Source organism: Suncus etruscus, chromosome 4 (genome assembly GCF_024139225.1).
Source record: "Suncus etruscus isolate mSunEtr1 chromosome 4, mSunEtr1.pri.cur, whole genome shotgun sequence".
In the NCBI taxonomy this organism is placed as follows: Eukaryota; Metazoa; Chordata; class Mammalia; order Eulipotyphla; family Soricidae; genus Suncus; species Suncus etruscus.
Genome location: NC_064851.1, coordinates 91648195 through 91663493, shown reverse-complemented (window position 1 = coordinate 91663493; position 15299 = coordinate 91648195). Strand labels below are relative to the sequence as shown.

At 32.5% G+C, this 15299-nt stretch overlaps 1 protein-coding gene across 1 annotated transcript in view; it reads left to right on the top strand.

The window, feature by feature from the left end:
* Positions 1–15299, top strand: part of TBC1D32 (TBC1 domain family member 32) — a 266472-nt gene that overhangs the window by 174447 nt on the left and 76726 nt on the right. Inside the window, 2 exon segments of the mRNA XM_049772618.1 lie at positions 8247–8372; positions 11784–11867. Of these exon segments, the coding sequence (XP_049628575.1) occupies positions 8247–8372; positions 11784–11867 (210 nt within the window).

Below are 15299 nucleotides of genomic sequence, written 5' to 3'. Positions count from 1 at the left end.
AGCTGCCATTATTAACATTTGGAGCTTGGAAGAAGAACTGGGCTATTTTTCTGGGAAGATGGGAAACATAACAGAGGCTTGCAAATTATGCAGTAATTAAGATGTAAACAGATTATAAAGTTCACCATAATAAAACATCAAAATTTAGAAAATATTTTCAGCTATGACTGGTGAATTTTGTAAACTTGAAACTTCATATTCTCTTTTGTTCTCACTTTCTTCAGGTAGTAGATTTAAACATCCTCAAGAATGGATTTAAAATAGATTTTTTTTTTTTTTTACTTTTTGTTCCAATTTTCCTTAGTTGCCGACAAGTCCTTGTGGCCTAAAGAAGCATTGAGTGGAAGAATATATACTTCTCTATCTTTGTAGATATTTTCTAAGAAAAGAAAATGGTAATTTTTCTGTGGTGATTTTATTCTAACTACAAATAATTGGTATTCCAAAGTCAATTTATTATACACAGATTCCAGAAATAATTCTGTATGGTTTATAAAACAGTAGTTTTAAAATAATAGGGTTGGCTGGAACGCTCACCACAAAGAGTGATGAGTTTAGTTAGAGAAATAACTACATTTTGAATTTTCCTTATAATGAGAATGTATGAGGGAAATGGAGAGCCTGTTTAGAGTACAGGCGGGGGTTGGGTGGGTAGGAGGGAGACTTGGACATTGGTGATGGGAATGTTGCACTGGTGATGGGTGGTGTTCTTTACATGACTGAAACCCAAAAACAATCATGTATGTAATCAAGGTGTTTAAATAAAAAAATAAAAATTAAAAAAAAAATAATAGGGTTGGGAGAATGGAATTATTATCATTGATCAAAACTTTTTTATGGTTAAAAAGTTTTTCTTCTTTTAATCCAATAAATAACATAAATTTCACTATAAGAATAGTGGATTTTATCTAAAAATCAGCCTAATCCTATTATAATATATGAAAATTTGTAAATGTTCTAACTTATTTGTATACATGTTAATATATTCTTGCAAGTAAAATATTTAATCATGTATGTACTTTAGTTTTATGTATGTGAATAACTTCATACCAGATTATAAGCTATTATTATTTTTATTTATTTGATACTAGTATGCTTAGATTATTTTCACTCAGTTTTTAAAATATCTTTAAGTTATGCTACAAATATCTTTATGATTCCATGAAATATGCCTTTTGACCTTTAGGGTCAATTTTCTTTTATTCACAGTTTTGGGCATACACTGAGTATTTTTTCTATTATAATATAGTAGGATTTTTCTTCCTCAGTACTATTGTTGTTTGAGGCTTTATTACTGCTTTCTGCCAAAAAGGCCCTGTCCTGTGCATTATAACATATTTATCAGCATGACTAGTGTTTGCCAAATAGATTTAAATAGAACTTTCTCTATATCTGCATCTTACTTTCCTAAAGTACTAGCTAGAAATGTCTGTACACGTTGCTAAAATATTTCCTAAATGCAAAATATAAACTGTTTGTAGAATAGCTTTTGTTGTGCTTAGTTTCTTTGACATTAATGTTTTGAGATTCATCCCATTTCTTATATGTACTACCAATTTGTTTCTTTTTACTGAGAAGGATTCTAATATGTTAAATTGAAATTTAGAAGAGCACTCACTGTGTGTGTGAGGGTGTTTTGTGTGTGTGTGTGTGTGTGTGTGTGTGTGTGTGTGTTTTGGTGGTGGAGGGGGGTGTCTCACAACTAGCTGTTTTCAGGACTACTCAGGGTTCTCTGCTGGAGGGCTTGGAGAACCAAATATGGTGCCTAACCTGTTGTACTCTCAGACCCAATACATTTACTTTTAAAAAATATTTTCTTGTACATAAAAATCCCTTCCTTAAAACCTGTATGTGCAGTCTATCATTTTTATTCTTTCTTAATAGATTAGTGAATTATTCACTGACTATACATCACCTTTGCTCCTTTTATCATAGTAGTCATTTTTAAATAAATAGAACATTTGATGTTATTCTGTATGGAGTGCTGTTTTTTCTTTGCTTTTAAAGAACAATGGACATTTTGGGGGGGATGATATTATGAGATAAGTTTGATTTTTCATGGGTTTCATTGCTTTGGTTGGTAGATCAATGTCTTCACGTTAAGGCTAATTTAACTCTTCAATTAGTGACTGTATTAGAATACTGTACCACTTAAGGAGGATTTTTCACTCTAGAACTTGCACATAACCCTTTCCTTTAGACACTCTAACTATAGTTCATTTGTCAATGCTCTAGAGTTCTCTTCAAGTTCAGAGTGGATTCTTTGGTAACCAAATTTTCAAAATATATACAAAATTGCAGTGTGTTTTCTCTCTACTCTTTCTCTCTAATACTGTGATCCACTGATTTTAACTTTGTTGCTTTATTAGTCTCTGCATGCAATTTGACATTTGTCATCTTCACTCAGTAAAACCTTCTTGTCATCCACTTACTCCATTACTATCTTGAAAATTCCATAGGGGAAAACAAAAATAAAAACTGGGGGATAATTGTGAAGTTCACCTCTTGACATTCCCTTTTATCAAGTAATACTACTTTATTTGGCTATTAGTCACTATCTGAAAAATAGTCATTAGATATATTTAATTCAGATTTTTGTATGCTTACAGTAGGACTGCTAGTTTATTGCTATTTCCTCCATCACAGTCATAAACCATAAAAATTTTCCTTCACAATTATAAATAAGATATGAAAATTATATGCTTCTATCATATTTATTACAAAATTTCTAGTTGTGATGATCTGGTGATCTGGTACCTTTCGACTGTTTTATTTTATTTGCTTTTGTTTCATTCATTGTATTTAAGACCTTTCCTTCATTAACTCCCTCAGCATTTCTCTACTTTTTCACATTCTGACAAAGTTCAGTACAATGTTGTTTAACCACTGCTCCATGTATTAGTGCTGTTTCTCAGGTGTATACAAGTTTAAAACCACTATTTGCCCCCCTAGGTTATAACAAACTATTATGCAGGACAGGTTTTTTGTGAAAAGGACAAAGGAAACTGAAAAGTTAGTAGCAGAGGATGCTTGCATTGCATATATCAGGCCCTGGTTTGCTCTTTGGCATCTGATATGGTGCCCTGTGTACTGTCACTTGTGCCCCCAAAATTTTTAAAAAGAGAAATTGAAAGTACTGCTTTAAGATTAATGTTTGACAAGGAAAAACAACTTTGATTGACCTATTATCTGCTACATTCACAATGGCTTCTTTATTTTAAAAAAAGCTACCACAAGAGATGGTTTGGTAGTCTTTTAGTGATCAGATTGGTTTGTTCAGTTCAAAGAAAACATTTGGAAGTCTATATGGCAGCAGACTCCAGTGTCATTTCAATAGTTTAAATACGATTACTTGTGACTTGAGCTCTTTTTATCTACTCTATTTCTTTTCAGTTAATCTCATATTTGGAGGAAAATGGAAATTAATAGTGTGTTTCTTAAAACCTATATCACAGATATATGTTTTTAAATTAACAATATATCAGATCACTGAATAGTTGTCACTGTGAGGAATAAAAATTGAAATTTTCACATTTCCATTGATGACTGAGCAAAACAGTAAACAGAAGTATCCATGTTGTCTCTCCAGAGTCTGCATTCAGTCACTCTTCAGGTCAGCATTTCTTTATTGCTTCAAATCCAATTTTCAAGTTTCTGAACTGGGCCAATCAGCTCCTCTACTGATTGATTGGTAGACTCAGATGCTTACACTACATCTGCTGTTTCAGTTCTGTTTGCAATTATAGCACCTTGTATTTTTTTTTTTTTGTGAGAATGAGTTGATAAGTTAGTGAAGCTGAATAGCAAATGAGAAGGGAAGAGACAGAAGAATAAGTGGAATAGTGAAAGAGGGAGGAGAAAGGAGGTGATAAGTCTTATAAATTGAAGTTAATTTATAAAAGTAAATGAATTCTTCTTTAAAGGATACATATTATTGATAATTACCTTATTTATATGATTACTAAGAATATATGGTATAACAATAGGTATAAAAGACAGGGTTATCAATGATTGGAAAGAGTAACAGAAGAAAGCAAATATTCAAGAATAATATAGCATTTGCATTTAGAATTATGTGCCTTTAGTGATTCTTACTGGACTTTTTTCTTGGGTAATAAAAGTATTGAACTAGAAGTCACAAAAATTCAATTTTTTTGGTTTTTGTATAGTTATGTTCATCTAATTTCTTTCAAGATATTTTTAACATTTAAAACTTATTAATAACAGTCCAACAAAATATCACTTGGGTTTATTTTTTGAGTTTAGAGGAATGTTGTTCCGTTTATATTTTAAAATATTTTAATCTAATCAATTTAATTTTTCTAATTATTCTTTGCATTTAGACTTTATGAAATAATAGGATTATTAATGATAATCAAAAAGACCAAATTAGTGCTAAATATTAGAATTCTACATTATTGCAACAAAATATAATTTCTGACTTATGTATATATTTGTTATATATATGCTTTATATATGTTTATTTATTTGTATAAGAAATTGTATGTACTGCTTTAAAATGAGTTCTCTTATGACATTTCAAGGGGACTTTACATAAATTATGATTTATATTAATCATTTAATTTTATATGTGATAATCAAAATGATTATATGAGTATGCATAGCTGGTTTTTTTAGACTTTATAAAAGTAAAATTTAAATTATAGGAATGAAATTATACATTTATTATTTTTTAAATTTGGGAATCATGTTTTACAAACTTATTAGTTGAAATTTTTAATTAATTAGTCCAGCACCACATCCTCTACCCAGGTATCTGCTTCTCTCCACAATTGATCTTGTATACCTCACCCCACATTGTGGTAAATTTCCCACTGAGGAAATCTCTGCAGATAAAACTATATAATGACTATATTATAACTATATGTAGTGTGTATTTAATAATACTTATAAGCTTATACATGCTTTATATAGACATGATAAGACTTATAGTTATATATTTGTGACATTATGTCATATATAGCCACATAGGAAGAATTTCATATGATTATTGTATAGTTATATAAAAGCCGAAAGCAAAATAAAAGAAAAAGCTTAGTATATAATAGGAAGTTTATATTTCTACATCTTTAAGGAAAAAAGCTTACTTTTTAATTACAGTATTATTCATTTTAAGGGAGAGGTTATAAAAATTTGCTTGAAAGTCTCTAAAGTGTTGATTGACCAGTAATAACATTTTCTTTTCTTTTTAATATTTTATTTAAACACCTTGATTACATACATGATTGTGTTTGGGTTTCAGTCATGTAAAGAACACCACCCATCACTAGTGCAACATTCCCATCACCAATGTCCCAAATCTCCCTCCTCCTTACCCGACCCCCACCTGTACTCTAGACAGGCTTTCCATTTCCCTCATACATTCTCATTATTAGGACAGTTCAAAATGTAGTTATTTCTCTAACTAAACTCATCACTCTTTGTGGTGACCTTCCTGAGGTGAGCTGTAACTGCCAGCTCTTCTCTCTTTTGTGTCTGAAAATTATTATTTCATGAATGTCTTTCATTTTTCTTAAAACCCATAGATGAGTGAGACCAGTAATAACATTTTCATATGGAATTAATTAGTCCACAGCAAAGTTTAAGCATGTATTTCTTTATAGTGTTTTGTGTTTCAGATCACATCTTTGGGCAAAAGAAGTGAGACCTTTGAACTTGTTTCTTTTTTTTTTTTTAGTTTAGTTTGATATTTTTTTCCTTTATTTAAACATCTTGATTACAAATAAGATTGTGATTAGGTTTCAGTCATGTAAAGAATACCCCCTTCACTAGTGCAACATTCCCACTACCAATATCCCAAATCTCCCTCCATCCCACCCCACCCCCACCTGTACTCCAGACAGGCTTTCCAATTCCCTCATTCATTCACATGATTATGGTAGTTCTCTGTGTAGTTATTTCTATAACTGCACTCACCACTCTTTGTGGTGAGCTTCATGAAGTGAGCTGGAAGTTCCAGCCCTCCTCTCATTGTCTCTGAGGATTGTTGCAAAAATGACTTTTATTTTTCTTAAAACCCGTAGATGAGTGAGACTATTCTGTGTCTCTTAAGATTCTTGTTTCTTTTAGTTTCTGAAAATCTCTTTCAAGGAATAGAAAAAATAAAAAATAGGGTTTATCAGGCCGAAGCTTTGGTGCAAGCAGTAAGTCATTTGCGTTGCATGTGCTAAACTAGGATGGACCATGGTTTAATCCCCCAACATCCCATATGGTCTCCCAAGCCATGAGCGATTTCTGAGTGCATAGCCAGGAGTACCCTAAATGTCACTGGGTGGGACCCAAAATCCAAAAACAAAACAAAAAATAATGTTTATTTAATTACCTATTCTTCCCAGTTCTTTTAGAAAGTAAGAAAACATTTGCTTCTTTTTAAACTCATGATTATATGTATACATTTCTATTATTTAATATATATTTAAAACAATATCTATTTTAATTTAATAAACATATAGGTATTTTAAAACAAAATCCCATGGGAGTAAATTTTAAATGTAAGGTGAAAATATTCATAAGGAATATAATTAAAATGTAATGAAAATGGTTCTTATGTAATTATAAATAAGAAAATTCTGAAGAAAATATAAAATAAATTGCTTAGAAAAAGTTTTATTTTATCCATGCAGGTTCTTTTTGAACCATTCATTATCTTTATAAACTGTTCTCAAAATAAATGATTGACTAGAATATTCTGCATTTATACTTTTTTCTTTTTGGTAATAAAAGAAATTAATAAGGGCTGGAGTAGTAGTACAGTAGTAGGGTACATGGTCGACCCAGATTCTATTTCCAGTATTTTATTTGTTCCCCTCAGCACCACCAGATTAATTCTTGAATTCAGTAGTAACCCCTGAGCATCTCAGGTTTGCATTCCAAACTAAAACAAAACAACTAACAATAAATTAATAATTTAAATTACTTGACAAATGGGTACAATATTCATGATAGCACATAATGAAAATTTCCATACTGATCATTAAACCAAATATTCAATGAGTCACTTCTATAAAAATGTCTAGAATTATAACTTAATCAGTAGCTCATTTTGAATTTAAAAATAGTTGTATTCTGTCTCTCTTTGATTTTATTGTTCTTATGACATTTCAGCCTCACACATTTGGTTGTGGTGCTCATGGAGGTGTTACAATCTCATTGTGGTTTATACACACCTTCGTTCTACTTTTTGCTAAGGTTCATCCACTTCATTTGTCTGTAGCTGATGGGGTGGTGAGGCCCGGCTGAGTTTGCCACCAAACCTGAGAATGAACTTTCTGGGTGAGGCAGGAAGGTGGAAGATGATTCTAAAGAGCCACAGATCAAACCTTCCAGGGCTAACTTCAAGGAGACTGCCTGTTTATTGCCGGTAGAGGCAGAATACTTATACAGAAATGAGAACATTAGGAGTGGCGAGATTGCCCATGCAAGGGAAGGGTAGGGGAAAGTGAAACATCATTCACTGTTGTCCACCAGCTATGTGATGTTTTAGTATTCCATGTCTGCTGATGTGGCTTGGGTTAAGGCAGGTTGTGGGCCCTACTGTGGCATGCCAGATATTCTATCTTGATAAAACTCATCTCCCACTCTGGAGACTGCCATGGCTTACATGGTACGTTTTTCAGAACACTTTTCAGTGGGCAAATAAATGAGAGTCATCCTTATCAGGGTGGCAGTTTGCATCAAGGCCTGTCCTGTCATTACCCAGGGCCACAGTTGAGGTGCTTGCACATAGATTATTTGCAATGCTCACATATAACCAGTTGTAGTGCTTCTGAAATTGCATACTTTTGTTGTGGTGACTGGGATTAAAAAATACACTATTACAAATTTACATTTAGCTTAGAAAGTGGTATAGGGGATAGGATTTGCTACCTCGTGCTGCAAGGCGCATCCATGCCCCATTTTATGATTTGGGGGGGGGGTTGGTCCACACCCGGTGAAGCTCATGGACTACTCCTGACTGTGTGCTCAGAAATCGCTTCTGGCTCAAGGGACCATAAGAGACACCTGGGATCGAACCCATGTCTGTGTGCAAGGCAAATGCCCTACTGCTGTGCCATCTCTCTGGCCCCACCATTTTATGAATTTTGATGTCAAATAGCAAATGCTGGTATGATACATTTTTTTAAAATAATAATGTTACACATATCTGCAATTTCTGTTCATATATCCCATTAGTGTTTATTTTTTAGTATGTCTAGTTTGTTTTAATATCCCATTTCTATTTCTAGACAATGATCTTGGAAATTTTTTATTGGACTACAAAATGTCTGGTAAACAAACTGAGTGGACAGAAAGTTGTCGAAAACAGTTTTGCAAAATGATGAAAACCAAGCCTGATATAATCAGTGGAGGTGGTAAGTGTGTTGTTTAACTTCCACAAATTTTTGTGTCTGGTGATTTCTTAATAAGAAGAGTCATAACATTTCTCTTTATTGATAGAAGAAAATTTTTGACTTTACCTATACATAATGAAAACAGTATAGAGGAGAATCTGAGGATACTAAGATATGCTCAGATGATTAATTTGTCATTAACAGAGCTAACCCTAAAGGAAAGAATTAGGGAGTTTTCTTTTTATGTGCTGTACTTACATTTTCCTGTGAATTACAGTTTTAAAAATGTAAATGAAGAGTGAATCTAAATTAAGAACACCAAAGAAAAAAATGCATGTGATTTATGTGAAAAGGAGATATGATTAGCTATGCAATAAGTGATCTTGTGATCTCATATGCTAGAAATGGTAAAAGTATTAAAATTATTTTTAAAAATGAATCTAAGAAAATTACATTTATAAAAACATTGAGCTGTCCTAGTTTTGAATCAGATATTGTGAAGGCAGTACCATAAGAGGAAACATTCAGTATCAAAGTATCTTTGAACAAATATGCCGTTTGTTTTCTCAGAAGAAAATCATGTTTCCTTTTTAGCATAGTAATATGATAAATTTTGATTTTATGGCTTATTAATGTTATAGTCCCACCAAACAAGTGTGCTTTAAAAGACCCCATAATATAGTGTATTTTATATACGCTAAAGATCTGTCATTTAAAATAATAAATCATAAAACTTCTTTAAGTACTATTCTGAGTTTAATTTCTGAGTAGCTTGACCTAGAGTTAATTTGTTTTTAAATGCAAGGGATTCATGGGAATTGAGAGATATTTAGAAGACTGAAATGAATGCTTTTTGCCTAAGAGGCCTGTGTTTGCTACCCAGCAACACATTGTTCAGTAAGCATTGCTAGGAGCAACTCTCAAGCACTGAGCTCCGAGTAGTGCCTAAACACTACCAGATGTAGGCTTTAAACAAAACTTTCATGAATTTTATGAATATATCAATTATACTGGCTAATATGAAATTAATAAATATGTTGATTAATTATATACTATATAGTAATGGAATTTTCAATAAATTGACTCTATTAAGGCACTTGGTCATACAGGGATAAATAGTGACTCCAGAAGTTATGCTACTCTAGAAGTTATGCAGTTCAGCAATAATTATGGTTTGTTAGAGAAATGTGCCATGTCCAACCCCCATTTATTTTGATTTGTACAAGAAACACCTTTAGAAAGACTTAATAAATTAGGAACTTATGTCTGTGCATGTGAAAATAATGTGAAACTGTCTAAATAATGCAATTATAAGCTTATATAATCTATAGTGCTGATGACCTTCTGATCCCCAACTATTGCAGTCTTATAATATTTAATGCACATCTTATTTCACTATGAAAGTAGTAGATAGGGGGAGCTCAGTGAATAAACGTATTTTATTTTTATCTTAGACCATTAAAATATTATAAGATATACCATGTCACAGCTATAATTATTGGAAAGAGTATCTTATGTCTGTTTGATTTTGTATCTCACTTTAAGAAATAGTTCCTGCATAAATTGTATGCTTAAAATATAGTTGATATAAAAATGGTCTGTTCAGTTAGTAAATGCCACAGCTAGTATCCTGTGTATAACTAGGGCACAGTATTGAAATGTGACTGTATTTTATTTGGTAAACATGAGTCTATGATTCCTTTGCTCTGTATTTCCTTGCAGCAGAAAATATTCATTATTGCATATCAGTCTACCTGTTATGTTAATTATGTATTGCATTTTATATGAAATAATAAGAATTGTTTTCTACTTCTAAGTCATAGGATCAGAGAAAGCTCACTTGTTTAGAGTCAGAATTATTTATTCACTGATAAAAAGGGTATCTCAATTTTTTATTAATGAATAAACTTTATTTTTAGAGAAATTTTAGATCCATAGCTAAAATAATTGAAAAGTACAGACTTCCTATATATATATATCCTTGCTCTACACATACAGTCTTTTCTGCACTATTAACATTTCACACTAAATTAGTATATCAATGAATGAATGAATGAATGAACCTATGTTTACATGATTATACGCAAAGCCTAGCATTTACAATAGTGTTAACTCTAAAATATATAATATAATTAAGGGGTCTAAAGCGATAGCACAGCAGTAGTGTATTGGCTTTGCACATAGACGACCCAGGATGGACACAGATTCAATCCTCTGCATCCTATATGGTCCCCCAAGCCCTCCAGGAGTGATTTCTGAGCACAGAGCCAGAAGTAACCCCTCAGTGCTGCCAGATGTGTCCCAAAAAAACAAACAAAAAACCCCCAAACAATAATAATATAATTAATTAAAATAATGAGATTGAGGGAATTGGTGATGGGAATGTTGCACTGGTGAAGGGGGATGTTCCTTATATGACTGAGACCCAGTTACCATCATATCTGTAATCAAGGTGCTTAAATAAAGATATAATTAAAAAATAAGGGGCCGGAAGGTGGTGCTAGAGGTAGTGTGTCTGCCTCGCAAGCGCTAGCGTAGGACGGACCGCGGTTCGATCCCCCAGCATCCCATATGGTCCCCCCCAAGCCAGGGGCGATTTCTGAGCGCATAGCCAGGAGTAACCCCTGAGCGTCAAACGAGTGTGGCCCAAAAACCAAAAATAAATAAATAAATAAATAAATAAATAAATAAATAAATAAATAAATAAGATAATGAGTTTAAAGTGGTCTATGGCCTTAGGGTACAGTCACCTCAATTCCTCACCAATGTGTCACATTCTTTCTACCTCTTCTCCAAACAAATTTGGATTTGTCAGTCTGGTACTAAGAGTTTATCAGTTGTGTCTACTCTTGAGGCAGTTTCTCTGCATTTTGATAAAAATATAATCACATGTGTCTCCCTCTTGCATACTGTCATACACTACCCTGATTTTTCTATGCTCTGCCTCACTATCCTAACTAATACCATGGCAAGCTTACTTTTGATCAGAAATCATTAGTTGCAAAGTATATATAAAATGTAAAATGTGTACTGATTTTGAAAGGGACATGAGCTATTCATTGTTCCTGATTTTGGTTTTCACATTATTTTTTTTCTCTATATGTGAATAAAGATAAGATGATATAGCCTAATTAGTGATAATTTTCTTTCTGTAATTGAAATCATTTAACAAATTCCAAAATAATCCTTAGAGGTTATAAAGATAACATGATTCTTTTCCAGTTTTACATTGAATAGGTTCTCAGTGAAGCTATTAAAATTTAATTTACATAAGAAAATGGTTATGAATATTAAAATGATATGTATTTTGAATTGAACCTCCTAAGAAACAAAACTGTAAAGTTCAAATGACTTTTATCTGTGATATAGAGATTTATGAGCATGTAGTATTCTTGACCTCTATTATTCTAATTATTCTCTTGTTGATTGCAGTTTTAATAGAATTACTTGAAAAATTCATGCTGCATCTCTCTGAAAGCCCAAGTGACTGCTTCTTTCCCTTAGTGGAATACACAGGTATAGTCTCACATTTGTACAAATTGATATTTTTAGAGACATGCTATTAAATTATAATAAGCATAATTTTTCCATTTAAAATTCTGTCACTTGGTATCATTATATTCCAGATCTCTTTGTTTTTCATCTCTCTATTCCTTTAACTTATTTAGTGCACTTTTGTTTACCTATTAAAAATGACCTAAGGTAATATATTCTAATTTTTCTATACTTACTCAATACATTTATTGATAAATTTTATATTCACATCATCTAGTCAGAAATCTATGCTCTTCATTTTTATATACCTAACAGATAAGCATCACTCAGTTGACCCACTGGGATGTACCTGATCATACATTATTTTGATACATACTTTCCTCCTATGTTGTCTACTGTAGTGGGCAATATTATCAACCACATAATGTTATCACCATATCACAATATTATCAGCCACGTAATTTAGGGATTATAGATTCTAAAACTATATTTTACTGCCAATCACCAAACCATAGGCTATGTTCTTTTATTTTGGAAGTGGAGGGCAACTGGTGATTCTTGCAAGAGCCCAATGATGTACAGCTGCTGGTACTGGTATTGGTACCTGGGCCATATTTGTACCTCCATGGAAGGCCACATACAATAGTGCAATTCAAAGACTATATAACCTACAATGTTTGTGGGCTCCAGTGGTGCTGGAAACCAAATTTAATACTTACACTACCTCTTGACCTTGCATGATTTTTCATTTGTTTGTTCAGCTATTTACTTCTGGCTCTGTGCTTAGGAATCATCCTGGTGGGCTTGGGGAGTCAATGTAGTGCAGGAGTCCAACTTGTGTTGACTGCATAAAATATAAGTATCTCACCCACTGCATTATCTCTCAGGTTTCCAGTCCCTGTGTTTATATGTCAGTATATTTATCTATATATCTATCTTTATTCTGTGTTATCTTAGGCCACCATAACTTCTTACCTGTGATATCACAGCTGCCTCTTTACCTGACATATAATCAGTGTCTGATTTCTTTTCAAGGATTATTTTTTTATAAGGAAACTCAGCAAAATGAAATAAAATTCTTTAGGTTCTGTTAATAGAACCAAGGAATGGAGAGGGAGAAAATATAGAAGGGGGTTCAGTGGACATTAGAACATTAAAGATGGGTATGGTTCTTCCTATTTGATGATGAGTTTGTACTTGAAATAGTGTGAACGTACACTCTATACCATAATCCTACTAGCCAATGTCAATTCAACTTGTTTTTCCTTTGGTCCTTACCTGTTAGTGCTTAGGGCTTATTCATAGTTTTGCATTTAGAGATTACTCCACTGACTCTGAAGACCCGGTGCCATATGGGGTGCCAGAGATTAAACCTGGGTCAGCTGTATACAAGGCAAGCACCTTACCTACCAAACTATTGCTTCTGCCAACTATTTTAAGTTATCTTTATGCTACTTTCAGAGTGACCTTTATGTACAGTTCTGATCTACCCATTAATCTTTTTAAAAATTTACCATTCGTTCTTTTGGAGCATAACTCTTTTCTCTTCATTCTTCATATTTATTTTCTAAGAACACTGAATTAGCACTGCCAGCCTCCCTCTTCTCTACATTTATTATTTAGGAAATAGATATTAGCCTTTACTGTGTTGTTTTTTCCAGCGCTGATTTGGGCATTGAAGAGATAAAAAATGTTTCAAAGGTAATGCTAGATAGATATATTCATTTTTTTTCATGTTTCTAGAAATGAGCGATTGATTGTCTTTTTAAAACTTACATATTGCTAGACCCTAAGGTAGGTGAAATTAGAATAACACAGTCATCCATCTGTTGTTAGTTCCCTCAGGATTTCAATTCATTATAAAATTTGCAAATCTGGAAAAATCAAATTAACAGTTTGTACCCTTAAATAAAAAGATAAGAACAGACATAAATTTTCGTAGATTTGCAGTTTGTAAATCCATATAAATAACTTTACAAATCTTAGCAAACAGTAACTTTTATTGACTGAGTTCCCTGGAATGAGCTGAGAAATTTTATCTTGTTGCAGTTGCTTCTTTGAAGTGATAAGTAATTTTTCAGTGTTAATGATTATTTAATTTTTTCTGTTTTCTGTTTATGTTTTAATCAATAGATTGGGGTTATTAGAAAGTATTTCAATTTTAACATTTGACTGTAAAAGTACCTTAAAATAGAGTTACATAAGTTTTATGGCTTTAGATTGCTTTGTGTGCTGCTAAGGAATATTATTTATTACAACCTGGGGACTTGTGGAACAAAGTAATTGTACATGGGTTCTGTTTTATTTTTCTTAATGTTCTTTGGCTGAAAGTTCAAAGTTGAGATATCAGCAAGGGGATTTCTGAGAATTCTGTTTATGGATGATTGTCCTTCCACTGTAACTTTACCTTGTCCTCTTTCTTTGCATTTGTTCTCTAATTAAAAATTTAAAAAAGCGAGCCGGGAAGGTGGCGCTATAGGTAAGGTGTCTGCCTTGCAAGAGCTAGCGTAGGATGGACCGCGGTTCAATCCCCTGGTGTCCCATATGGTCCCCCCAAGCCAGGGGCGATTTCTGAGCGCATAGCCAGGAGTAACCCCTGAGCATCAAAACGGGTGTGGCCCAAAAACAAAAAAAAAATTTAAAAAAGCACCTTAAAATATAGTTAATGTCTTTGTAAATTCTTTTGATATTCAGAAAATTGTTTTCTTTTATACTTAGAGACATACATATATATATAATGTACATGAAAATAAAATAGCAGTGTCATTGCATTCTAACACTACATAGATTTCAGGTGTATATCACTCAAAATCAATAGGTTCATTCACTTTTTCCTGATAAACACTCACATGTCTTTGATTCCTCATCGTTATCTTGTGATAAATATTAATTGCTCCTAAGGTATAAAAGTTTATTTTTTAAATAAGTTTCTAGGTCTTTTTGCTTTTCCTTCTACTACACATAAGGGAAATCATACAATATCTTTCTCTGACTTATTTCACTTAGTGTAATACCCGTCTAGATCCATGGATGTTACTGCAAGTGGCAGGACTTTATCTTTCTTTTATTACTGAAAAGTATTCTATTGTGTATTTACTTTACATCTTCACCAGCCAGAGGACATTTAGTTGTTTTTAGTCCTTATACATAAGAATACAGGAAGCATGAGAGTTATATTTCTTCACTTTTTTTTTTTTTTTTGGAACTTGTACTGTTGAATTGAAAAATTGGAATGTATGGAACTTCTATTTTTAATTTTTGAAAAAAATGCACTACTACTTTCAAAAACAATTAAACTAATTTAAGTTCTCACAGATAATATATAAAGATGCCATTCTGTACCACCTCACTATATTTATTTTTCTTGTCTTTTAGATAATAGAAATTCTTGAATAGAGTTATTCCTCCCAGTGCTCAGATTATGTATAGTGATGTGTTGGAAGCCATTTGGTG